Source organism: Gadus macrocephalus, chromosome 16, assembly GCF_031168955.1.
Source record: "Gadus macrocephalus chromosome 16, ASM3116895v1".
Taxonomy (NCBI): Eukaryota; Metazoa; Chordata; class Actinopteri; order Gadiformes; family Gadidae; genus Gadus; species Gadus macrocephalus.
The window spans coordinates 18,593,212-18,620,053 of record NC_082397.1 but is presented as its reverse complement, the minus strand read 5'-3'; the positions used below and the strand labels follow the sequence as shown (position 1 = coordinate 18,620,053).

The 26,842-nt window shown below is 44.0% G+C and overlaps 1 protein-coding gene and 1 long non-coding RNA gene across 10 annotated transcripts; one reads left to right on the top strand and one right to left on the bottom strand.

The window, feature by feature from the left end:
• Window positions 1-8,967: 8,967 nt before the first annotated feature.
• Window positions 8,968-26,390, bottom strand: aasdhppt (aminoadipate-semialdehyde dehydrogenase-phosphopantetheinyl transferase). Of its 9 annotated transcripts, XM_060074451.1 has the most exons (10): window positions 26,192-26,294; window positions 25,597-25,693; window positions 25,330-25,432; window positions 23,266-23,376; window positions 15,667-15,777; window positions 14,639-14,780; window positions 13,263-13,384; window positions 11,709-11,912; window positions 9,695-9,763; window positions 8,968-9,560 (listed from the first exon to the last, which is right to left on the bottom strand). In XM_060074451.1, exons 3-10 carry the CDS (start codon window positions 25,330-25,332, stop codon window positions 9,390-9,392), a joined length of 933 nt encoding a protein of 310 aa, XP_059930434.1. In that variant the 5' UTR covers window positions 25,333-25,432; window positions 25,597-25,693; window positions 26,192-26,294; the 3' UTR covers window positions 8,968-9,389. The 9 variants fall into 9 exon arrangements, with proteins under 9 accessions (XP_059930434.1, XP_059930435.1, XP_059930429.1 ...); XM_060074452.1 differs by lacking the exon at window positions 25,330-25,432; XM_060074446.1 differs by lacking the exons at window positions 25,330-25,432; window positions 25,597-25,693 and having other exon boundaries at window positions 8,968-9,557; window positions 26,192-26,390.
• Window positions 9,945-11,996, top strand: LOC132474044 (uncharacterized). The gene is made up of 2 exons (XR_009529553.1): window positions 9,945-10,280; window positions 10,316-11,996. It is a non-coding gene; the product is annotated as an uncharacterized LOC132474044 (long non-coding RNA).
• Window positions 26,391-26,842: the final 452 nt, after the last annotated feature.

Here is a 26,842-nt window from a genome sequence, read left to right as displayed (position 1 = left end):
GGCATATTTTAAAGGCCCACTATGCAACTTCGGGCATTTCTTCGCTGTTTTCTTGGTTTTGGCACGCACATTTCTCTACACAGCGCCCCCTACAGCTTCGTAGTAGATATTTTACAACACTGTCGTAACAACTCGTTGACGACCCTTCCCCATGCACTTCTACGCGAGCCATGTGCATTTGTTTTCAAAGTAGCCGGCGAATGCATGGAGCCATGTCCGAAGTAGATGTTCATAAAGTGTAGGCAAGGTTATACATTTTTAAAATGGTGTATTTGTATTGCAATAAACATAAATCCATCCTTTTTTATAGTTGACGGGGAGAATTTATATCCTAGATTATAATTGTTTTATCTTAGGTTGAACAGAACAATCAGTGTAAGAGTGTTGGCCAACATAATAATCTAAATAAACAAGAACCTGGATTCGGGGATTCAGTCTGTATCTGGGGGACGAGACAGACGAACAGCAAAACACCCATGGAAACAAAGGTGTTTATATGGTTGCAACCAAGCAAGCTAGAAACATACAGGGCTCACAACAAAACGGTCGAGAAAACAATTTTTACATGGCTCACAACAAAATGGTTGAGCAAACACATTTGTACAGTGACTATCAACATCAAGAATACCACGAAGACAAAGTTCACCCAAGGGTACTTTCAATTTCAAAAGCAACACGGCCAAGTCGGCGTCTGATTTGCAGTCTTCTTTTTCTTTCAGTTCACGCTATTCCTGAAAAGCTTGCCCAACGTTTACTCGTGTCTGGCCTCTCTGTCGGTCAGTCTCCCTTTTCTCTTCTTCTGTTCCTCCGACATTGGGTTTCTCTGTCTCTTTTTAGTCGGCTGATCTATGATGAATATAACAATCCCTTATGTCACTTATGTTTATATCGAGCCGGTTCCGTGTTTGGGGGTCTGTGCCGTAAAGCAATTCGTTACTTCGCGAGACCCGAGACTCCCGCGAGAGTGGGCGGCGGGTCGCCGGCAGAAACATATTCCTTTTCTCCGCCAAGATGCGCAAGGGGGAGTCGAAACAACGAACAATCGAACAAAAATGTATAATAGAACCATCGCAATGACTCTTAGCCTGTTATATTAAGGTAAATCAAGCCAAAAAAGTTAAATAGTTCCCCTTTCACTCGTGTCTGGTCTCTTTTCTGGTCCAACTTCTATTTATTCTTCTTTTGTTCCACCGACAGTCGCCTCTTGGGTCCCTTATCAGTCGATTGATCCATGATGAATGCAACAATTGCCTCGCAACTGGCTGTTTATATCTAGCCGGTGCCATGTTTGGGTGTGTGTCTGTGCCGTAAAGCATTTTCGAAACTACAATCTGACTACATTTTCGAGGCGCGATTGGATACTTCCGCTGCGTCACATCCAGCGTCACATTGAGTCGGTCCGAACAGAGCAAGTTGCATATGCGCTTTTTCCTTGGAGAGGTGACATGGGGCAATGACACACCCACCAAACGACCCAGAAATGGTTGCAGAACCATCAGAAGAACTCTCAACCAGCATAATTAATGTAATTTTGGCTAAAAAAGTTGCATAGTGGGCCATAGTTTCATCTTGTATTTAGCATCAAAAATGCCCAATCAAATAGATGACTTAGGCAGATTGTGATTGTGGAATGTAAAAAGCACTCTGATTGGCATAGGATATAGCCAATAAGGAACAGTGAATCAGCATAATAGGAGAATAGAGTTAGGTTAGCCATCAGAATTTGGCCAAAATTTGACTTTTGTCAAATAAGTTATATTATTTGTTATAATTATTTAGATTATTTATATAAGAGGGACTAGTATTTAAAATGAACCACAACATTTTCTAAAGCAAATACATTCAGCGATTTGAAACCATTTAATTATTTCATGATTCCCATCCATGGTGCTGTGACCATGGATGGAGGCTGGAGCGCCTCGGCTCTGGAGGACACCGTCTCTGTCTCCGGTGACAGGTGGAGCCTCGGAGGTTAGGAGGATGAAGGACGGCTGCAACAAGTTGCAAAAAAGAGCATGAATGAGAGATATAGATGTACACTACACGTTTTCGCCCAATTGTAATCTTGTTGATTCAGGAGGTCCTGATTGGTTGAGAGGGTGAGGCAAGGTTATGAAGGGGAGGGGCCTAGGATGACACTGTGGGAATTTAGAACCCAGACATAGACAATACGTCTTCATGATTTAACATTTGCTTGCTGGCTAGAGTTGGTCTGTCTCAATATGAGCTGTACAGCGACCTTCATGTACTCCCCTCTATAGTGTTTGTGTTTAGTTCATCTCTAGTGACCGCAGAGCAACATCTTCAATATCTCCCATGCCCTTTACAACGTTTTCAACCTTTGCAGAAATGGTACAGAGGCTCCCACCAGATGGATGAAGACAGGAATGGCTCAGAATCAGGGATGTCATCACTTGTACCGTCAGCTGCTTGGATCTCTGGTCCACTCTTTCTTTCTTTCTTTCCTTCTGGAAGTAGTGTAGACAGAAAGGCAGTAACTTAAAAATGACTGGACTTTGTCTCTGTAATGGTGTGGACTACAGCGTTTCTTCTTTATGTTTGAATTACCTTTGCTTTTTCACTTAAGATCCAGAATCTAATTTCTCATTGTCTCTCTGTGATGGCTCTTTTCATGTATGTACCTCTGTCTGGCCAAGCCTCTTGATTCATCTCTGTCATAAACACAGCTGAGTAGGAGGGGATCAATCAGAATGTTCCAAACACACTCGCCAAATAAAGAGACTGATGCATTGATGTTCTTCTTCTGTTGTTTGACAGTGTGGTCGTCATGGGATTGCCTCGGTGAAGGACAACGCACAAGGCCACCATGATTAAAACGTGTTGTTAAACACACCAGTGATGTATATGATATCAGACTGTGGTGTTCATATTCGACAAACTGGAATGATGAATAATTCACTGTCAAAAATATAAAAAAAGCGGGCTTCATAAACCAATTGGAGATCAAAGTGAGAACATGGGATCGGAATGTTTCTCTCTCCTCCCCCTAGTTTCTTCCTTGTCTTCTTACACACACACACAAACACACACACACACACACACACACACACACACACACGCACACGCACACACACACACACACACACACACACACACACACACACACACACACACACACAGTACGAAAGAAACAGCCCTTGTGTGGCCTTTGACCTAAATGAACTGTCCCATCTTTCTTCAGCTGTTCAAACAAATTCCCACTGTTGCCATGTGTGTGAGGATGTGAATTTTTGTACTGATAGGAAATCCCTTTCTGATGATTTGAGGAGGAAGAGGAGGGCTTCTGTGTATGTTTAACGTATGCTTGGAAGGTTTTGGGAGCAGCAGGGGAAGGTTTATGAAAGATATTGGAATATTACCGAATTATTATAAGTTCTCAACCTGTCGGTTTGAACTTAAAGACAACTATCGTTGCCTTTAATCAAATTACCGGCTTCAGACTGATCTGAAGCCGCTATTATGCATTTACGTTCACTAGCCTGCATAAATCATAAGCTTAGCCGTTATTCATCAAGCATAAATACTTTAAACAACTATTTATACAAATAAAAGTGGAGATCGTTCACGAGTCCATCACTGGCACCGTGGGTGGAGTTTTGGGCTATTAACCCTCAGGTCCCAGAGACGGTTTAACTAGTAACGTTACGTGTCTATATACGTGCACATTGTGTTTATGTGTAAGATATTTTTTGCCATTCAATCAGATTTAAAAGTGTTGTGTATCTAACATGATGAAAAAAAAAGTTTTTCAACATTTGTTTCTTTTGTTGTTGTTTTAGGTATTAGGCTTTTTGTTATTATTTCCTTTTTTTTAGGTGTAAAATTAATTGTAACTCATGGCATTACATCTTCCTGTCAAAATACAGAGGGTCAAACAAAGCAATGATGAAAGGAAATGAAGAGAGGACACAAAAATCTAACAAAAAATGGGGAGTAATCATTTTGAACTGGGAAGACGTGCTTCTCCCACACACATAAACACAAACACACAGACACACGAAAACACACACACGCTATTCCGCTGAGTGTATAAATGTGCTCATTTCCGTTGAGGGCTCTTGTGTCTTTGTTGACCGTAAAGCCTCCTCATTAGGTGAAGCTTGATGCTCGTCTGCATCCCTCTGCCATTGTACACTTCTTCAGCCCTGTGTGTGATTGTGTGTTTGGGTGTGTGCCATTGGACAGTTTAACCTCTCATGTAACATTCAACAATGACCCGACCGGCTAAAAAAGACGCGACCTTGATGAGGATTTTTTGTACTTGAACGTTTCACCTCCTAAGTGTTTGTCTCAAACAGAACCACAGTAGCCGGAGGAGGCGGTGAGGTGTGTACTGTGTGTGTGAGCGTTATTCTGTGTGGCACTTCCCCCTGACGTTGGTTTCACATCGCCGTGAAAGGGGAAACGGCTCAGGGTGGAGAACACAACTGTTGCTGGTTGTGATGTACATAAGTGTCCTAGACCTAGGTCATAGTCTGTTCCCTCTCTCCACTCTTCTCTCTCTTCCTTAGTTGTGTGTATGTTCTCCCTTATAGTCTCCTGTTCTCCTGTCTCTCTCTCTCTCTCTCTCTCTCTCTCTCTACCCCACTCCACTCCACCCACCCACCCTCTCTCTCTCACTCCCTCTTCTTCTCTTTTTCTATCATTGCCCTTGCGACCAATGCAATCTACTGCCTGCAGCGGTAGATTGCATTAGTTCGGAATGGCTGGACAGACAGACACACAGTCGTACACACCAAGGTTCAAGTTAGTGCCGTTGACTGGCTAAAGCTGCTCCACTTACAACATGGAAAACCGGCATAGACTGTAAGTGCATACGTGTGTTCATACAGGTGTGTATGTGTGTCTGTATAAAGCACAGACCACATGAATGTGTATGCTTATCAGAAAGAGAGGGAGAGAGAGGGATGGAGTGCGACAACACAACATGATTATATATTGACCCACATTATAAATATTCAATGTTACTCTACAGTTATTATCGTCTATTAAAATAGATTAACTGTTACAGTCAAAGCTAAGGAACCCAAGCGCAGGACACAGAGGCAGGATAGAGCAGTACATTTTTTTTTCAATTGCAAGTCAAGTCCCAAGTCTTTAGGGTTCAAGGTCAAGTCAAGTATCAGGTATTTAGGATGCAAGTCCAAATCGAGTCTCAAGCCTTTAGGGTTCAAGGTCAAGTCAAGTCTCATGTCTTTGGGCTTTAGTCCAAATCAAGTCTCAAATATATGGGCGACAGTCCTATCAAACTCAAGTCTTAATGGTAAAAGTCTTAAAAAACTATTAATTTGAGATTGTCATTATCATTTAGGGAGAGGATGGCCAAATTAATCCATAATATGTCTGTAATGCAGAAGCATATCTGCCTTAGTGCCAGAGCTTGCAGTTACTTTCAGCAGTCATTGTGTTTTGTGGATATGAAGATTCCTCAGGAACACAAGCTTCTTACCAGACATTCATTTGTGAAAGATAAATTCACGGATTAAATACACCCAAAAAGGTCACAGTAAACTATCACCCACCCATGCCTCAATTACAAGTCCAAATATATCAGCATATTTTGCAGCGTAATCATAGCAATTTATGCCCAATTATGTTAATTAATTGATCTGATTTGCTGATTTTTCTCTTCAGCCTTGCACTGTGATCTCACGGTTAGTAGTGTTTGTTTAAAGGGTACGTGCACTTTAGTATTTAGTATAGCAGAAAGTCAAGGACAATTCACCATATCCCTTATAACATAAGGTGGATGATAAGGGGAACAAACATCTGTCTGAACATTACATTTTTTATAAAGAATACTGTTGTTTAAGTTTCGCTTTTCACTCTGACAGCTAGAACCAGATCAACAAGGTGCAGCCAATCACAACCCTTCACACTATTCAAAGAAAATGTATTTACCTGGAAAGGTTGCCTCTTCTCTTTCGTTTTTTGTTGGTGCCCCATTACAGCTAATTGTCCCATAGTTTATGAATCATTTTCAGAGTGTGTCTCGTTAGATAATCTTAAAATATCAATGAATGATATTAAAGATTCATATTCACGGATGAGTGACACAATTATGCACCACAAAAGCAATTGCAACGATCAGAAATAGTAATTATATTACAATATAGTTAATATAAATATCACATGTGGGTGAAGCGGTTCGTCTAACGACATCCAGCATGAAGGACATCTGCAGAATACTTAACTTCACTTAATTGCCATGCATACAATTGCAACTAATGCAAATAATCATTTGATTATTTGCACACACACAAACACAGAAACATACATTTGGCAACTGGTGAAAAGTCTAAATGAAAACATCTTTAATCAGCTCAAGCTAAGAATGGTAAACAGACACAGATGCATTTGATGATCTAGGTGTGTGCGTGTTCATGTGGGCATGTGAGTAGCATGCCCTTTGATTGTGTGAAACGTGCTATGACTCCGTGTGATCAAACATTTTTTATGAGTTTGAGTTTGGCAGCCATTTACTAAATACATCACAATATAATGAGGGCCTAATTGCACACACGGAAATAATTTACCAGTTACACATGCCGTGTCTGTCAAGCTAAATCAGGCCCACGGAGGTGGACATTTCCATGTCTGAAATATCCCAAAAGTAACCACACATTTTATTTTATAAAATGTTGTGGCTCCACTTCTTACACTTTAAACTGTCAGCTATCTCAAAGGAACTGCCAGGACTCCATACTCCAGAAAAGCACATACAATATCAGTATTATTTTTGCAGCCAGAGTTAGGGCTGCTGATATTTGACTCAACAGTTTTCAAAATGACGTTGTTGACAGTTCGGCAGAAGAGTAACGTTTCTTGGGAGATATGATGAATTAAAGTTTAAGGAAAGAATTCAGAAAATGTTACACAATTTACAAGGATAAAATTTCCTATTGTGTTCGACCACTTTCCACCACAGAATAAATCAAAACCAATGAGGTGTACTTAAAATACATTTGGGTTGGATGTCTTTCCTCCTTTAGTTTAATCCCACGCTGTGCTTGCTGAAAGGGCATAATTATGACCCTCATGTCTTGGTGATTTTTTTGATTCTCAGACAATAGGTTCATTAATAGGGCCCCTAATTATGAAGGAAACTGTTTCTCCATCCCACATCCCATGCATTGACGTGGTTACTTAGTGGCAACTCATGTTTCATTGGGGATAGAAGGTGGAAAACAGTGAAACAACTATATATATATATATATATATGTATATATTTGTGATCTAACCCTAAAGTCCAGTCCAAGTGTGACCGCCACAGAGAACATCAGGTCTAATTGCATCCGCCTGGAGGGAAGCTCTAGTTGCAACCTCTAGTTCTCATGACTGCACCCGCAAATATTTATTTTTCAAAACATAACAAATGGGTGCAGGGGATCATATCAATACCCATCTTTTAGCTCTCTTTCTCATCAGGCTCAAAAGGTTACAAAGGCAATAAAGTGTTACCACAACACAATCAATAGATGTGGATTGGATGAAGACGAGAGAGAGAGAGAGAGAGAGGGGAGGGAGAAATATTTAGTTGTAAAGGTGAGATGAGGGGGAAAATAAATATGTGAGAAAGCACGGTAGGGGGGGGGGAAAGGGCAGACAAGTCCTGGTGTTGAGTGTCCAGGAGTGCTTCGGAATATAATACATATAAAAGTGTTTTTCGAGGGAGGCCTCATGTTGAGCTCCTTGCGTGTCAGTCTCTGCTATTATCCATCCCGCTAAAGGTCAGCATGTATAAAATCACGTCCAGATTTTTTTCAAACACTTTAGCAGAGCCATCGACTCACTTAACCTCCAGTGAAACGCAGTGATACCTGTCATCATGCCCGACTTGAATGTGTGTGACTGTGAAGGCGTGTTTTGGTGGGCCAGTGCCCATAAGTAAAAGCTATATAATGATCCAGTTGTTGCTATATTTGGTTGTGATTGAAGGGTGTAGGGTGCTTGACCAGTCAAAACACTGCAGTTCTTCACTGGACCCAGTGAATAATTCAGATAGAAATATAGCATTGCACTTGTGTTTCAACATTTCTTTTAAGTTCCTCTGCGATGCTGTGTTTGCTAGCAATAAAAGTATTCATTGCAAAGGTCTCCGGGCTTGGCTTGGATGTATGATCCAGGTGACGTGAGTGTGATTCAGGCGCCGCGTGGCAGGTAGCAGGGCCATGTGATTATTTAGGCATTAGCCCGGAGTGTGGAGAGGTGAGCTGGAGTGAGGGAGGTCACGGCTACCGGGCTGACTTAGACATACAGATCATTTGACCCCTGACTATGTTCGATGCTAGGCCATTTCCCCTCCTGTATACTGGAATTTAAGTTGGCGATTATCGGATATGGTCAGGAAGTCTGTGAGGCAGCGGCAGCAAACATGTAGGCCAGCGCTCAAATCGATAGCCCTGGCTGACCTGGAGGAAGATGGAGTCCGACCACAGGGTCAAGGAAGAAGGAAGGAGATATGATTGAAGGGGAGAGATGGAGACACAGGGAATGGCACTATGGGACAATTCAATGTACTAATACACTGAAAATGTCAGCGTTATTCAACTTATTACTGAACATTTACATTAAACTCATGCATTTGTTTTTAAATAGCGTGTTTAATTGTATAAATATATATATTGCTTGTTAAGATATTTTTCTTACACCCACAAAATCATGCCATGATCAATCATGCATATTAGTAAAGCCTATAGAAGAGGGATTTAAGCGAGGGGAGGCAGTAGTGTGCATAAGTCACGAACACACACACACACACACACACACACACACACACACACACACACACACACACACACACACACACACACACACACACACACACACACACACACACACACACACACACACACACACACACAGGTTGATAAGAGACATGGATGGCGAGAGAGAGAATTAACATACAGGTAAACACCTGAGAAATAAGTAGAAGAACACCAAGACTTCATTTACATTTCTTTATCTGTTCCCATGTAGCTGGGGGTTCAAGGCGAAATGTGATCGTAAAAATACAACCCAATTAGTCAAACAACATATCACTCAACCACAATCAAACAGTGCACACAGTGAGAGTATTACTCACGGAGCACATTGAAACACATTAACCGTGCGTTTTTCCAGCACTAACGTTCTCCAATGTGCGTCGTTCCCTCCGGAGCGACCCACAGCCCAGCAGGTCACGGTAAGACGCGTGTGCCTGGGTACATCAGAGCTCCAGCCCGTGGCAGGATGACGCATGCGTGTGGACCCGTGTCCATTCGGTCTTCCTCCCTGCGTCTCCCGGACATTGTGAGGCGCTCCGGGTGCGTTTGGCCCGCTGTGGCGTGGCTCTGCCGCCGCCGCCGCCGCGCTGGAAGGTGCGGCGTTCACTCTGACGGGGCCCTGCTGCTCTGTCTCTGGGGGGCCTCGCCCTTGCTCTGGAAGCCGTCCCAGTAGGCGGGGTCTTCCTCGCTAAGGGGCGTGGCCTGAGCGATGAGGTCACCGAACGTCAGGTGGGTGAAGGCGGTGGGGGGAGGGGGCGACGGGCATCTGGGCTGCTGTGGGGGAGACGGGTGAGGGTTTGAGATCAAAGGGGGGGGGGGTGGGGGGGGGGGGCTACACCACAGGACTGCTGTGTTTTACATGGCGGGAGGGGAGGGTTGTGTTGGTGCTGTGTGGGGTGTGTCCTTACCCCAGCAGGAGGAGGGCTGTGGAGTCCTAGCGCCACGGCAACATGGTGGTCCGCATCCAACGAGCTTTCCTGAAGAACAACAGACGCACACAGATAGCATTACTGAAATGCATAAATTAGCTGTAAATTTTTTTTACAGCTAATAAAAAAGCTTGAGCTTTTTTATTACTGTTCAGCTTCTCCCCGATCGAGCCGCCAGTGCTTTGAGCCCCTCCCCCCCCCCCCCCCTCTCTCGGCACGGCAGGAGATGGATAGAGCGCATGCGTGAGATATGCTGAACAGCGGGCAGCGTTCAGGGATCAGGACAGACTCACATAGAGATCAAAACCCAGCTGCACAACTGTCGTTCAAAAATGAAAAATAATATGGAGGAAATATATTTGTGAAAAAACATGTTTCTTGTCGTCTTTCTAAGCGCCCGGGCATGCACCGCATTCAGTGACCGCCCCCCTCTGACACAGGTCCTTATTGATTAGACCTCGTTCTAAACGGCACTCATAGCGGTGTGTCGTGGTCCCCAACAGACCACCACCACCACCACTGCCACCTGTCCCTTCCCCCACTTAAGCCTAGAGGGCTGAAGGAAGTGGTGCAGTAACATTTACCTCGGCGGTCCGAGAGGACGCGAGGCAGCAGTAGCAGCAGCAGCAGCTATTCCCGGGCGTGAAAACCCAGACACCAAAGTCGCATTAGAGCCCCCCCATGGAACCGATGACACCAAGTGGTTACCTGTCTTCTGCCCTCACGCGGACGTGACGCAAGGCTGTGGGGATGGGAGGGAGTACGGTGGTGGGGCTGACATCACTGAACACTCAGAGGAGCCGCAGATGCACAAATAAAGGAACTGGTGTAGAATGAAGCTGGTGAGGTAGGTGTTTGAAAATACCCAGGAGGATGGGCTAATGACAAGGTCAATATAAAAATGTCATTGGTGAAATGAAACGGGCCGAAGGTGGGATAGGGTTGACATGGGGGTGTGTTTCTATAGTTATATCTAGTGACGCTACGAGAGAGAGAGAGAGAGAGAGAGAGAGAGAGAGAGAGAGAGAGAGAGAGAGAGAGAGAGAGAGAGAGAGAGAGAGAGAGAGAGAGAGAGAGAGAGAGAGAGAGAGAGAGAGAGAGAGAGAGAGAGAGAGAGAGAGAGAGAGAGAGAGAGAGAGAGAGAGATGGGGCTGGAGGAAGAGGAGTGGGAGGGGGTGAAGGCACGGGGCCTTGTGGCGAGGGAGCAGGAGGTGTGAGAGACGACAGCAGCGTGGCGACCGAGGGACTTCTCTCCTGAACTCCTCTAATCTCTGATATTGATGTGGGGAAGGAACGGGGGGGGGGGGGGGGAATCTCTGGAGAGCAGTCCCCCCACACATAGACATATCCTCTCAAAATAAGGCCACTTTGGATTCAATTTGAAGTGTCTCTCCAGTGGCTCACACTACAAAACGGAGAAGGAAGAGGGGAAAAAAAGGGAGGCAGGAAAACATAGGCACTCACTTAGGCTCCACCAGGTTTTTTCTGGTAAAGAGCCCGGCCCTCATGCTTCTTGGGTTAACTGGGTTTTGAGAATGGACTTCAGATGACCCGAATCTAACACACACACCCAACCACACACATATTCACACAGCATACATCCATATTGAATCAGATATCCCGTCCATACCATTAAAACACAGAATAATCTGTTTCGTGACTCTTCTGAGTCACAAATCTAATTGGGATAAAACGTTTGATATTTCGATATGGAAAACAGACTGACTGACACACACACACACACTCAAATGACTGATGGCAGCCGTGGGCCCAATCTGCACTATAGTATGACGATTGTCTATCTCTGCTCTCCTCCATCTGCCTACTTGATTTATGACGGCGGTACAACAACAGCAACAACAACAAAATCACAAAGATCTTTCTTCACATCCTGCTTGAGTAATACAACAGTCGATTGCTGTCACATTTTCAAACCTTTATCACAGGAAAGACTCACAACACCCCCATCCCCTCTCCACCCCTCACTGCATACCTCAAACCTCCAGCTGTCCTCCTCCTCCTCGTCCAGATGCATCATGGTCCGGTGCTGCCCCTGCTCCTCTGTGACTGGCTGAGGGGAGAGGTGAAACTCCGCCCTCTGGAGGTTGAAGCCCAGCCCCGTGCCAATGGCCTTGATGAAGCTCTCCTTCAGCGCCTGGGCATGGAGAAGAGCCTCAGGGTTACCTCCCCTCGTCAGCTGTGTCGAGGAGCAAAGCATGAATGGGTGCATTCCAAATGTGCCTCATTAACCCCTACAGCGGACTCATGGGCCTACAATGCCTACAAGAACTTCCTGAGGTGCGATCGCATGAGCGCGACTGTGAGCATTGCATAATACCTGAAGGGCCTTGATAAGAAAATGGCCCAGAAGGAACCCCGTGTGTGTTTGTGTGTGTGTGTGTCTGGGTTTGTGCTTGCTTTAGCAGAATTGCGCGGTTCCTAGCGAAAAGCCCTGCTCGATAGCCAAGGTAACAGCGTTTCGAGGCTAATCTCTATGGCAACAGTAGAGCACTGCCATTAGTCAACAGTATGTCGTTGGTATCGGAGCTTGACGTCTCTGTGCCACCCTCTCGATCTCACAACGGCCTCGCCCCACGCACCGCCACCGGCCCTGTCCATCTGGGGCCGGGGGCAGCGTGGAGAGGGAGGGAGGGAGGGAGGGAGGGAGGGAGGGAGGGAGGGAGGGAGAGACAGAGGGACGGACGGAGGGAGGGAGGAACGGAGGGAGGGAGAGACAGAGGGACGGACGGAGGGAGGGAGGGAGGGAGGGAGGGAGAGACAGAGGGACGGACGGAGGGAGGGAGGGAGAGACAGAGGGACGGACGGACGGAGGGAGGGAGGAACGGAGGGAGGGAGAGACAGAGGGACGGATGGCGGGAGGGAGGGAGGAACGGAGGGAGGGAAAGACAGAGGGACGGAGAGAGGGGGGAAGGAGGGAATGCAAGCGAGCGATGGATCGAAGGAGAGGGGAGTGAGAGAGAGAGGTAGACAGAGGGGAAAAAGGTAAAGAGAGAATAAGAGGAGGAGCGAGCGAGAGTGAGTGAGTGAGTGAGTGAGTGAGTGAGTGAGTGAGTGACATAGAGATGAAAGATATATAGAGGTGTGGAGCAAGAGCGAAGGAGAGAGTAAAGTGTACGAGAGAAGAAAGGGAGAGAGCTTGTCTGGAAGACATGACAACAAAATATTTGAAGATGACAGAGAGAAAGGATGGAGAAAGAATTTAAGAGAAAAAATGTGTTGTCATGGTGTAGTGCATGTTCTTAAACGCATCCTTGTTGAATAAAAACACATGCATGTGTTTTCTAGAAATAACGACTGTTTCCCCTTTTAGGAAATACACACACACACACACACACACACACACACACACACACACACACACACACACACACACACACACACACACACACACACACACACACACACACACACACACACACACACACACACACACACACACACTGAAGCATATAGCCCCAACTTTGCGGCCTCTGCAATCCTCAAGCAATGCTTTGCCAGGTCCAACATATATGGTTGCTATAGTTACCCAGTGGCGGTAGAAGGCGGCGAGTTGCTGGCGTTCTGAGCCAGATGATTGGATGACGCTCCACTCGTACTCCGTAAACTGACGAGTCATGATGCGGAAAAACTCGGATACAGAGCTGCTACCTGCCGTCGGAGGAGGGAGAGAGGGAGGACGGGGGAGAGAGGAGGGGCAAACCATGAAATGTGTGTCCACAACACACACACACACACACACAAATACACAGGTAGTAGCTTGGTTTGAAGAGGAGGGAAACAGATTAGGGAATAGACAGATTGGGTGAGAGAAGAGGAGGAGAGAGAGAAAGTAGAGGATAAAGAGCAGACGGTGGGGGCGAGAATGAGGCGGGGGGGGGAGGGAGGGAGGAGAAACGCACATCTGATAATTATTCTGAAAGCATATTCCCTCCCAGGGCCAACAGAAACCCACTGAAACCTCGCTTTCCCCCATTAGGTACATTTGCATTTTTAACTCGATTTTGAGAACATTGCTTTGATTAAAAAAAATGTGTCCATGAGATTCATGGATGAAAACTCGATTCAATGTGTTGCTGTCATTTATGCTTCATGATTTCAATCAGTTATACCGTCTGGATATTGAGATACTGTTATGCTTCGGAGGCTGGTGACGACAGATAATCCTTTAGGAATGTCCACAGATCAACTGTGAACAGACAGTACGTGCTCAACACATCACGGAGAACGTGCCTCATCCAACTGTACCACAAAACAAATTGGGCAATACTGACACCTGGTGGGAGTAAAGAAAACAGCAACGCTAGGATAAACAATCGTTCACTGACTGGCTTGGCAAGACCCTGATGGTCAGAAAGGACAGGTGGGCTAACCTGTAAAACAGAAAGGACCATCTCAAATATCAAATATCCCTAAAAGCGAGATTTAATGTGTTCAATTCTCCATCTCTTCCTCATGCTATTGGCTTGAAATGTGTCTCATAGACTGTTCCTTGATTGTGGAACAAGCTGCCATGCACTGAACATCTAATTTTTATTCATCCATAATTTTTTACTGCAGCTATTGACATATACTTCTACAACTGTAACATACCATGAAATATGAGCACCTCATAAAACAAGCCCTTAACTGCTAATTCAGCCATCAGGCAAGTGTATCTGGAGGATAAGGAAACACCATAATGTAGCTTTGTTGTGTGATTAGAGGTAATTAGAGACAAGTGGCACCTGGTTAAAGATAAAATGCGTAAGATGACAGAAAGATTTGAACTGAGAAAGAGAAAGAGACAGAAAAGACAGACAGACAGACATGGCCACCAAATAAAGAAAATATTTGCTCTATTACCTCAATGGATAGGGTATTATGAGTTTTGGCTGATATGACTATACAGTTGTTAGTAAGTACCTGGCATGGTGGTTTTCATAACGTCCACCCCGACCTGCAGGCCCTGCTCTGCAGCCAGCACCGCATACTCCCCCTGGTGGGAGATGTTGAAACTCCACCTCTGGGCTTCTCTGCTTAACGGAGGTGTGTGGGTGGTGGTGGCCTAAAAGCAGACATTAAAGCTAGTGTAGGTTATCTTATGGGCATTTTTGTCATATTAGTTCATTTATCTTTACATTCCAACAGCAACCAATAAATCAAAGGCACTATGGTCATTTAAAAATATTTAAAAAATAAAACAATCCGGTATCTATGGCTGTGGCAGGCCTTTAGTACCCCTGTCCAATCATTTTATTCAGGCCAAGTGAAAAGAGAAGAGAGCAAACCTGTCCATCTATACCTGCCTACTCTCTGTCCATGCACTCACTGCACAAGACCGGAGTCTTCCACAAAGCTATAGCAGAGCAAATGTAAAAGCTAGAGAGCTAATCACTTGTTTTTGGTGAGTGGCTTTTTGAGGGAGGCCTGAATGTGGGGTCATAGGATTATTTTCAAAATGTAGATACAATTTGAAAATAATGAAGATACATTTCAAAATGTACCTTGCTCTGGCTGGTTTCTCGCCAACCATATCTTTAAAATAATGTTAAACACGGCAAGAAGTTAAAATGTACTTGTAATTTTCTAAACACAGAATAACTAAAGGGTTGACAACCATTTAGTCAATGTGTTGACAACAGATAAAACAGGAATTAATTTCACAGCTCAAGTACAATTGGATTGCTTGAACATTCCTTATTGGTGATATGATCCGATGCTGACTTTCATATACTGTATGTGAAACATTGATTCAAATGCATCATGGCAAATTCCATTAAACCTCTGATCTGACCATTGCTTTATAGTGTAGAATAACGTCATTGATAAGGGAGTTGTTCTCTTGGAGGAGAGCATGCCCCTCTCCCATTATGCTCAAAACTTAAGTATGCCTTTGCACAAATAGAAGACCCTTGCATGATTATTGTATTCAGACTACATCATCAGCCTACCTCTGGCAGCACCAGGTACGGCTTCCCTCTGGGTGAGCGTGCCAACTGGATCTCTGACCAGGGAACTGCAATCCTCTCACACACAAACTTCCTCAGGAGCAGCCGACCAACCTAGAGGACAGTAAACAGAGAGGGAGAAGGTTTTGAAAAGCGCAGGAAGGGGAATTAGCTCAAATGGTAGAGCGCTCGCTTAGCATGCGAGAAGTAGCGGGATCGATGCCCGCATTCTCCAAATCATTTTCGATTCGTTATTCACTATTGGAAAAAAAAGAACAAAAGCCCAAACTGACCATTGCTGACTTGGCATCTCTGGCAAAAACGAACTTTCCAATTCTCTCCTTCTCCTCTCGCTGGATACAACGCGCCGCATAAAGCCACTCGGACCGGGTCGGTGTCCAGGAACCATACCGAAAAGCCCAACGAACAGACCCCATGGCGGCTCTCAAAGGTTAACCAAAGTCCTTCTTCCGCAAAACATGCGTTTGTCTAAAGCTACTGAGGTAACTGTTGCTTTGATCCAGGCGAACTGCGTTTTGACGAGCAGCGCCAGCTCACAGGCAAAGATCCTACAGATGTTCTGGTACACTAAAACGGTCCTGTTAATGTTCAAACATAGTTCTAAGATTCGGATTTCTAACTAATGATGACAATTTAAACGTATTAGGCAAAAGATATATGCATCCCTGTTATTGTTTTGGTTGTGGTCGGACATGACAAGCGGAACACATGTCCGGAAGCATCGGGGGCGGGACCCTCTACGTCAGAGGTGGGCGAGGTGCCGAACGAGCCAATAGAAGCGCTGTTAACGGTGCAGTGATAAAGCTACGAGATGCTGTGCCTGGTATAATGGACATCTAATTTAATTCGAGTGAGATCAACAATGTGAGGTATTTTCATCTGATAACAATCACATATCCCTAGGGTAGCATCAATAGAATAAGGTGATACAACGGCCGGCTAATTTAGCCAGATGAAATGCCATTTACGATGATCTCTGCAAACCACTCGCCGGGCATTGATTGAAGAAGGAGGCAGCAACCTATAGTTACAGCAAGATTGATGTGTAGGTTTCGAAACGGTGCGGGGGTTACACCTCATGGGGAAACATCTAACCAGATATGAATAACGATCTAAACCCATTGTGCAGTTTTTTTTCACTTTTTCTTTTTTCCACGTTACACTCTTACCGCATATGATAAACAATGCACAGGTATCTGCCATGTTAAGTCATGTTTATTTCAAAGATGTTACGATGACAAGTTTGGGGATAATTCATCTATACAAAGTATTTTCAATAAAAAACAAATTGACCTATTAACAATAAAACAACATGCATGGCTACACCATCATAACATGTTATTTACATGTGACTGCATACAAATGTGTCCACAGACAGGTAACTAACGTATGATAGTAAGCATCATTGGCCCTTAACACTAATATTCAGAAAAAACACTGCCTCAAAAGGCTATTGGCTTAAGCAATACAAGTGGCATATACTTGAACTTTATGCCCTGAACTTTTAAACGTTGCAAACGTGCAAAAACATAATTATATATTTACGTGGCATTAAGTCCAAATGCTGAAAAAGAGATCCGAGTCGGTTCGCAGAGAATACTCAAACGCACCATGAGCAAGTCAAACCGTCCAATCTGAAGGCTCTACTTAACCACTCCCCCTACTCACTTCCACCAATGCAAAGCGAAGAGAACCAGAGGGGAGGGCGTAGCCGTTTGTGAACAACCCAAAGAAACGCAACGCAAATTCAATGTGAACATCTATGAGGCTCTAATAAAATCCCGGACGATGATTTTGAAATTCCGCAAAAAATGTTTTAAAGTGTCTCAAAAAGAGGACATGTCCGGGCAAAAGAGGACGTCTGGTTACCCTACGTACGGGAAACACATTTGATTCCCACCTGTAACACTGTTAAATAGTGGCCCAAATTGGTGGGCGCTATCCTGGTAATTGTGTGGCGTGTGCATGGGTTGAATTCATGGGGCAAGCCCCAGCAATCTCCCACCACCGGCTTCCATGAAAGAGAACCAAACTAATTCACACAAAAGCGTTCATGCAAATCTAGCATTAAAGGTTAATTTAAGGAAGTTCTCTCCAGTCACGCTGAAAGTAGTTCGCTAGTAGTAGCGCTTTAATTTGCAGTGTCAGAGATTTCTGAGAAATCGGAATGCTGACTAAATTCTCAGAATTCTGACACTCCAAATGATTGCACGCTAGTGAACTACTTAAGAAAAACTCAACATTGCGACCAGACCATTGAACTCTAAGCACTGAATATTTATGCATTGAAATAACGTTTCTGGATTTGAATTGAACTCCTATTCAGCTTTATTTTTCTATGTTAAAAATCAAAATCAAATTTTCAGCGTTATAAAATTCAACATGGGGACGTTGAAATTCAAATCCAGATTTCAATGCATAAATATTGAGTGCTTAGAATTCAATGGCTTTTTATTTTCAAAATCCGATGGCACAGATTTACTTCCATACAATTCTCCTTCGTCGTGCTTAAAGGCACCCAGTGCAACTTTATGTAAACATTCAATGAAAAATAAACATTCAATTTCTAGTCTTTTTTACACGTAGTAAGTTTCAATAACTCCATACCATTACATATCGACATTCAAGGAGCCAAGATGAGACGTCGTTGTGTGGTGAGAACTGATAGAAAATCGTAAACAACAACAATCGCCGGTGGGGAGAAGCCATTTTTCCATTGACTGGAAGCCTGCTTTATTTATTGTAGGTTACAAAAAATAAAGAAAATGGCGGCATTGTTGTTGTTATCGATTTTGTATCAGTTCTCACCACACAACGACGTCTCATCTTTGCTGCTTAAATGTCGGTATGTAATGGTATGGAGTTATTGAAACTTACTACGTGTAAAAAAGACTAGAAATTGAATGTTTATTTTTAAGCCTCGAAAGTTGCACTGGGTGCCTTTAACTGATCATACCTCTCTCTCGTTGGTTACACAAATCTTACCATGGACACTCCCAGAACCCCTCTCAAATTTCAGCCAGCTGGAATTCTGAACGTGTCCCGCCTCCGAAATAGCTTGGCTATAGCAGATGTCCAATATGAGGAGAATGGGCACTCGCTGGTTAGTTCCGGTTTTCTGGAATGGTTGCAGTAATAATCTGTCCACGCGGGGCGCTCGTAGGCGAGTCCAGAATGAATGGGAGCCTATGGGGTTTTATCCTCAGAATCCACTTTTCTCACGATGTAATTTTTTGTCAAGTAATTTGAAAGTTGCGTTCAAAAGGTGGGGCTAAAATAATAAACTCAGCTAAATATTGCATTTTTTAAGGTCACGTATCTGTTCTAAAAAGGTGTTAGAAAAATACGATGACGTCACACATTGTCATACTGTCAGAGGTTCTGCTTTACGGCAGTTTCTGAAGCACTTCCGCATTTCCCGCAACGATAATACCAGCTGTTGGAGGTAAGGCTTTTTCTTGCTTACTAGTTACAGAGCTTTAGTGAGCTAATGTAAAAAAAAAAGAAATGCGCGAATGTGTTACATTATGTATGTAACTTACAGTGTTTTTTTTTTTAATCCTCACTAGTGCCGATGATAAAGCTATTTTTTTAGTAACGATTATGAGCCATTTCTTTCTCCTGAAATAGAAACCTGGATTAGAATCATAATTTTAAGACTGCATCAACTAAGTTTACATCAGTAAACAATTTCCTAGAGAGCAGTGTTCTGTTGTACTCCTCCTCATGCCTCTTCCTTTCTTGATCTCTACAGTTGGACATTGATGCTGTGACAACGGACAAGTCTTCTTCCTCTGTCCTTTTTCCCTGCCTCTGTTCTGTATGTTCAGTGTTGTTAAATCATTTATCTTTTTTTTTTATTATTTACTATTAGTTACTGTTCTTATTGTGTTCTTGTTCTTGTGATGTTTGAATAAACTTGCCTGTTGCAATGTTGGTATAATGTTTGTATAATTACTGTTATACAACTGTTACTGTTTCAATGCGACCCAGACCATATATCTCATTTAACAAACATGCGTAGCTTATAATGTGTTGCAGGGCAGAGAAATTATATTCAATGGCTTAAAACAAACCCATCTGTAAAGATCAGTGAATGCATAGCAATCAATGACCAGTGGTGTAGATGGTTTTCGCTCTGTGCAAGGTCATTAGCCCAAGTAAGTCTTACAAAAAAAGAACTACAGTAATAGCAGATGTTGAAGTTGTTAAATCGTTGACAAACAATTTGTATGGAGCAATCGGTTAAGGTAGGTTAAGTGCTTGAGTCTCGACACTCACGTTTTTACCCGGGCTCCAGCGCAACTTTCCCTACCAGGTGCAGCCTCAGGTAGCCTAGGACCATTCATACAGGAGCAAGCAAGAACGTTACCCTTTTCTGTCCTTGGGAAATGAAAAGACAGACAATCCGTTTCCACTGTCAGAGCAGTTTATCATTGCACTTTTACGAGGCATTTCTTCTTTAAACTATCTTTATTTTCGAAAAATAGACAATGACAGATGAAATGATATTGAGCGGGACATTGACTGTATTATTTAAGGTGGTCATACCGTACCCTACCATGTATATAACACATTGAACATTGAACACAAGAAATGGAAGAAATTCCATTATGCCCATGTACTTTCACCATACATAACTATATCAAAAATAAAAGGCCTTGCAGGAAAATATAAATACAGTACGCAAAAAATTAACTTCGACGGAATGTTTCTGATCGTGCTTCAGCTTCAGATGCCGTCAAGAGGGGTCTCTGGTCGTAATCAGTCGCAAGTCCGTCCCTGACCAATCAGCATTCATTAGCAGAATCCTAGCGTGTACGGCCAACAACGGCCCAAACTAAGAAATCGAAAGGACATAAGTACTCATTCATTCGACTTTTGAACTATAATCTATATTGAACTTGCGGAATCTACAATAAAATTTGCGATATTTCAACGACAAGCAGGTGAAAGAGACATATTTAACCGTCTAGCCCCATAGACTCCCATTCATTCTGGACTCGCCCGCGATCACCCCCAGTGGATGTCTAATGGAACTACAACCAAGATCGGTACAATGGGGCGTATAGGAAGTGCCCAGGCTCTTCGTATACGGGCTCTGGCTATAGCCATGCTGCCCATTCTGGCGAATTCATTTCGTGCTGCGAGGCAGCCTGGAATCCATGGATCAGATTTTCGCCTGAGATGGGGAACCAATCACAGAACGGGGAGGGACGGCAAGACGATGACGACGTCTATGCGACACACCCATCGTCTATTTCCGAATTGCGTGTGTCTCACGCATGGACATAAGAGCTGTGTTCGAAATCATTCCCTATACACTCACTCACTATTCCCTATATAGTGTTCATGATATAGTGCAATATATAGGGAACGAAGAAACGAGAATTCTGAAGAGCTGTAGTTCACAAAGCGGCCTCACAAAAAACCTAAAATTATCAAACTTCTTCACGAAAATGTTTAGCTTTCTTTGCATGAAAAATTATCATTTAAATCAACAAACAACATATGTGTAATCTAGGGCATATAAAGACTGGGACCAGAAAATAATTATTTTCTCTCCATTGACACCCATTCATATTTTTCGATCTCATAGGTCCCATCTGGTCCCATGAGCTCTACCGGAAGGGGCGTGACTTCGCCACTCTATTATCCCGGATGTTGACAGTCGCATTTCAGCAAAAGAGGCGTAGAAGAAGGGCCCGGATGTTGACAGTAATGGCTGTAGAACTGCAGCGCCATATGACGAATGTATTAAATATGCAAATTTGATCGGACCTGACTGGAAAGTATTACCCGACACAGTGGCGGGTGAAGTGACACAATTCACCCGCCACCATACAAATCCACCCGCAAATGGCGTGTGGCGGGTGTTAATTTCCATCCCTGACACACACACACACGCACACACACACACACACACACACACACACACACACACACACACACACACACACACACACACACACACACACACACACACACACACACACACACACACACACACACACACCATTTGGAACCATTATCACAAATGGTGATCTTGTTGCCCCTTGCTATTAGAGCAATGTCTCCCACGAGATCCAAAAATGAATATCCTGTGATTATTTAAATAATGATTTCTCTTCATTCGTTTCATTTTTTATTCTGTGCTAAAGTGTTCCTCAGATTCTTCTAACTGTACATGGATCATAACTAAGAGGTCAGTGTCTTGGTGTTTAGCGAACAAAATGACCATCTTATGGAAATTTCCATTACAGGGTAAAACCTGTCCTTTCATATACTGTTGCATTTTGACATACTTTCTTCTGACTCTCCCCTCCCCTGTCCATTGACACGCCCCTATTCATCACAATCTCCCTCTTTTCCCCCTTCAACAGGGATCTCCATCTATTGAATCCTCTCATCCATCCTTCTATCATGTCTCCCCATCTCATAACCTTCCTCACAGTCAGGGTCCTCATACTCATATCTCTCTCTCTCTCTCTCTAGCTGGATTTCCTCCAGATGAAGTTCCTGAAGAGGAAGAGCAACTACAGCGTTCGAGAGACTCAGACGCTCATCAGAGAGATTCACAAGAGGCAGGAGGTGCTGTTCTCCCGGCAGCAGGTTCCCAGGAGATGTTGAAACTCCACCTTCTCTGCTTAACGGAGGTGTGTGGGTGGTGGTGGCCTAAAAAGCAGACATTAAAGCTAGTGTAGGTTATCTTAGGGGCATTTTTGTCATATTAGTTCATTTATCTTTACATTCCAACATCAACCAATAAATCAAAGGCACTATATGGTCATTTGAAAAGTAAAAAATAAATAAAACAATCCGGTATCTATGGCTGTGGCAGGCCTTTAGTACCCCTGTCCAATCATTTTATTCAGGCCAAGTGAAAAGAGAAGAGAGCAAACCTGTCCATCTATACCTGCCTACCTGCGTACTCTCTGTCCATGCACTCACTGCACAAGACCGGAGTCTTCCACAAAGCTATAGCAGAGCAAATGTAAAAGCTAGAGAGCTAATCACTTGTTTTTGGTGAGTGGCTTTTTGAGGGGGGCCTGAATGTGGGGTCATAGGATTATTTTCAAATGTAGATACAATTTCAAAATAATGAAGATACATTTCAAAATGTATCTTGCTCTGGCTGGTTTCTAACCAACCATATCTTTAAAATAAGGTTAAAGACGTCAAGAATTTCAAATGTACTTGTAATTTTCTAAACACAGAATAACTAAAGGATTAACTTGACAACCATTTAGTTAATGTGTTGACAACCAACAGATAAAACAGGAATTAAATTCACAGCTCAAGTACAATTGGATTGCTTGAACATTCCTTATTGGTGATATGATCCGATGCTGACTTTCATATACTGAATGTGAAACATTGATTCAAATGCATTATGGCAAATTCCATTAAACCTCTGATCTGACCATTGCTTTATAGTGTAGAATAACGTCATTGATAAGGGAGTTGTTCTCTTGAAGGAGAGCATGCCCCTCTCCCTTGCTGCTCAAAACTTAAGTATGACTTTGCACAAATAGAAGACCCTTGCCTGATTATTGTATTCAGACTACATCATCAGCCTACCTCTGGCAGCACCAGGTACGGCTTCCCTCTGGGAGAGCGTGCCAACTGGATCTCTGACCAGGGAACTGCAATCCTCTCACACACAAACTTCCTCAGGAGCAGCCGACCAGCCTAGAGGACAGTAAACAGATCGTGGGGGGGGGGGGGTGACCAGTGCAGGAAGGGGAATTAGCTCAAATGGTAGAGCGCTCGCTTAGCATGCGAGAAGTAGCGGGATCGATGCCCGCATTCTCCAAATCATTTTCGATTCGTTATTCACTGCTGAAAAAAATACCAAACTGACCATTGCTGACTTGGCTCTCCCTCTGGGAGAGCCAAGTCAGCAATGGTCAGTTTGGTATTTCTCCCTCTGGGAGAGAGGGAGAGCGGGGCAACTTGATCTCTGACCAGGGAACTGCAATCCTCTCTCACACACAAACTTCCTCAGGATCAGCCTAGAGGCAGTAAAGAGACACGGGAGGGGGGGTTTGAATGGATCAGCAAGGCGCGTATCAGACGCGGGGGATGAGTACGATGCATCCCCCTCACTTCTATTGGAAGGCCATTCCATCCCCTCCACTTTTGTTCTTCAAATCCTCACAAAAATCAGCTTTTCTAATAAAAAATAGTAAACGTTCGCCTGTTGTATGCAATTTAAAATGGTTGCTATGATTGCATCCCTCTGTATCAAATTATCACTCTGTAAATCCCAGCGCTACAATTGACGTTACGTAGAGCTACATGTGCGGTGGAAAAGCGGCATTATTAACAGCTTGCGCAGCCTGCAGAAAGCGCTGGCAGCGGTGCTCCCGAGACCCGACTGCCTGAGAGCTCAGCGCGGTGACCGCGGTCATTCAAGCGGTTTCTCACAGATTGCTGTGCCTAACTGTTCGTGCTGCATACTGACTTGACGCCTTCAATGAAAAGGTAGAATTGAATCACTGTTTTAGATCAGCATCATTCACTTCCTGTAATGAAGGCAACATTTTCAGGCATATTAAGCGATTAAAGCGATTAAGCGATTAATTATTAATCATTAATAGATGCAAGGTTCATGGCTCTCTATTCAAGAGCTAGTTACCTCCTAGAATAAGATCCCATTCATTCTTCCGACTGGAACTAAGCCTGCAATCTAGCCAATGATGCCGAAAACTAAAAGAAAAAGACAGGGGACTATAGACGGCTTTTTCAAGAGAAAACAAGTAAGTTGACTTCTCTCCCTCTGCAGACACTGACGTGCTTGCAAGTTGCAAGCTATAGGCTATCTGTTTCGAGTGCTACCGCGGTTGGGATGCACAGGTTTGACTAGGGCTACAGGTAGCCTTTACGGAGAGTAGAGATCCTCGTGCGATTCGTCATTTTCAAACCTTGAGAAAACGCACGTCAATCTACAAGGTGTATCACTCAAAATATACACAAAGTATGTGTCACAGCAATCAACTTAGGCCTACTGGTTTAATGAATGTGAATGAATGCTGTGATACACGAAAATCCGGAGAATTGTGCGATTCGCTTTCTCAGCACACTTGAACGTGAAATGTCCTCAACAGTGTGTGTCAAGGGTTCATCTTGTTTTCTTAGAACATTAGAAGCATGCAAGTGCGTTCCATTCGACTGTCCGTGTGTTCGTCAAGTTAGTCAGTCACATGCTTGAACAGGCAACTGCACTGACGTAGCTAAAGGGCTACTCCAATTCATATCTGGCCTTTGACGGCCATCTACTGGTAACAACGTGCAACAGCACAATAACAGCCACAGAGCCAGCGGCAACAGAAAGACAGTAGAGGAGAAGAAATATAGACACACACACACACACACAGTGTATCTGCTCGCATTTCTTCCATTTTGTAGGCCTAGATGTATGTAAAAGTTCATATAATTGATCATCGCTATTTGGAATGATTATTTATTCGCCTATTCCAGAACATCCCCACTTTTGGAAAGCTTGATACGCCCCTGAGCAAGGGGAATTAGCTCAAATGGTAGAGCGCTCGCTTAGCATGCGAGAAGTAGCGGGATCGATGCCCGCATTCTCCAATTTTTTTTCGATTCGTTATTTACTGGTGAAAGAAATCCCAAACTGACCATTGCTGACTTGGCTCTCCCTTTGGAAGAGCGGGCCAACTGGATCGGACCAGGGAACTGGAATCCTCTCACACACAAACTTCTTCAGGAGCAGCCGACCAGCCTAGAGGACAGTAAAAAGAGCGGGGGGGGGGGGGTTTGATCAGTGCAGGAAGGGGAATTAGCTCAAATGGTAGAGCGCTCGCTTAGCATGCGAGAAGTAGCGGGATCGATGCCCGCATTCTCCAAATCATTTTCGATTCGTTATTCACTGCTGAAAAAACTGACCATTGCTGACTTGGTTCTCCCTCTGGGAAAGCGGGGCAACTGGATCTCTGACCAGGGAACTGCAATCCTCTCACACACAAACTTCTTCAGGAGCAGCCTAGAGGCAGTAAAGAGAAATAGGAGGGGGGCTTTGAATCGTGCAGCAAGGGGAATTAGCTCAAATGGTAGAGCGCTCGCTTAGCATGCGAGAAGTAGCGGGATCGATGCCCGCATTCTCCAAATCATTTTCGATTCGTTATTCACTTCTGAAAAAAAGAAAAAAAGCCAAAACTGTCCATTGCTGACTTGGCATCTCTGGCAAAAACCAACTATCCAATTCTCTCCTTCTCCTCTCGCTGGATACAACGTGCAGCATAAAGCCACTTGGACCGGGTCGGTGTCCAGGAACCATACCGAAAAGCCCCAACGATCAGAGTTTGTCCAAAGCTACTCAGGTAACTGTTGCTTTGATCCAGGGGCACTGCGCTTTGACGAGCAGCGCCAGCTCACAGGCAAATATCCTACAGATGTTCTGGTACATTAAAACGGCCCTGTTAATGCTCAAACATAGTTCAAAGATTCGGATTTCAAACTAATGATGATAATTTAATCTTACTAGATAAGAAATATACGCATCCCTGTTATTGTTTTGGTTGTGGTCGGACATGACAAGCGGAACACATGTCCGGAAGTATCGGGGGCGGGACCCGGTACGTCAGAGGTGGGCGAGGTGCCGAACGAGCCAATAGAAGCGCTGTTTACGGTGCAGCGATAAAGCTACGAGATGCTGTGCCTGGTGTAATGGACATTGCATTTAATTCGAGTGAGATCAACAAGGTGAGTTATTTCCATCTGATAACAATCAAATATCCCTAGGGTAGCATCAATAGAATAAGGTGATACAACAGCCGGCTAATTTAGCCAGATGAAATGCCTTTTACGATGATCTCTGCAAACCACGCGCCGGGCATTGATTGAAGAAGAAGGCAGCAACCTATAGTTACAGCAAGATTGATGTGTACGTTTCGAAACGGTGCCGGGGTTACACTTCATGGGGAAACATCAAACAGATATGAATAACGAGCTACACCCATTGTGCAGTTTTTTTTTTGTGCAAGTTTATAAACGATGCCCATTCCTCTTCGAGAGGAACTCCACACATGCTACAAGTGAAGCAAGCGTCGCTTACAATTTTCGCAATAACACATGGGCCGTAAAATATAAATGTGTTGTTACATGTATTATATCCATGCAACACACACACACA

Bases quoted from the DNA above. Each gene is read 5' to 3' on its own strand.
- aasdhppt (XM_060074445.1), bottom strand. From the start codon at position 26,242: ATGTCCGACCACAACCAAAACAATAACAGGGATGCGTATATTTCTTAT. The intron at 23,377-26,191 runs GTAAGATTAAAT...ACTGTCCTCTAG, and splicing joins ATGCGTATATTTCTTATCTA to GCTGGTCGGCTGCTCCTGAG. The intron at 9,764-11,708 runs GTATGCAGTGAG...GTTGTTCTTCAG, and splicing joins AGGACAGCTGGAGGTTTGAG to GAAAGCTCGTTGGATGCGGA.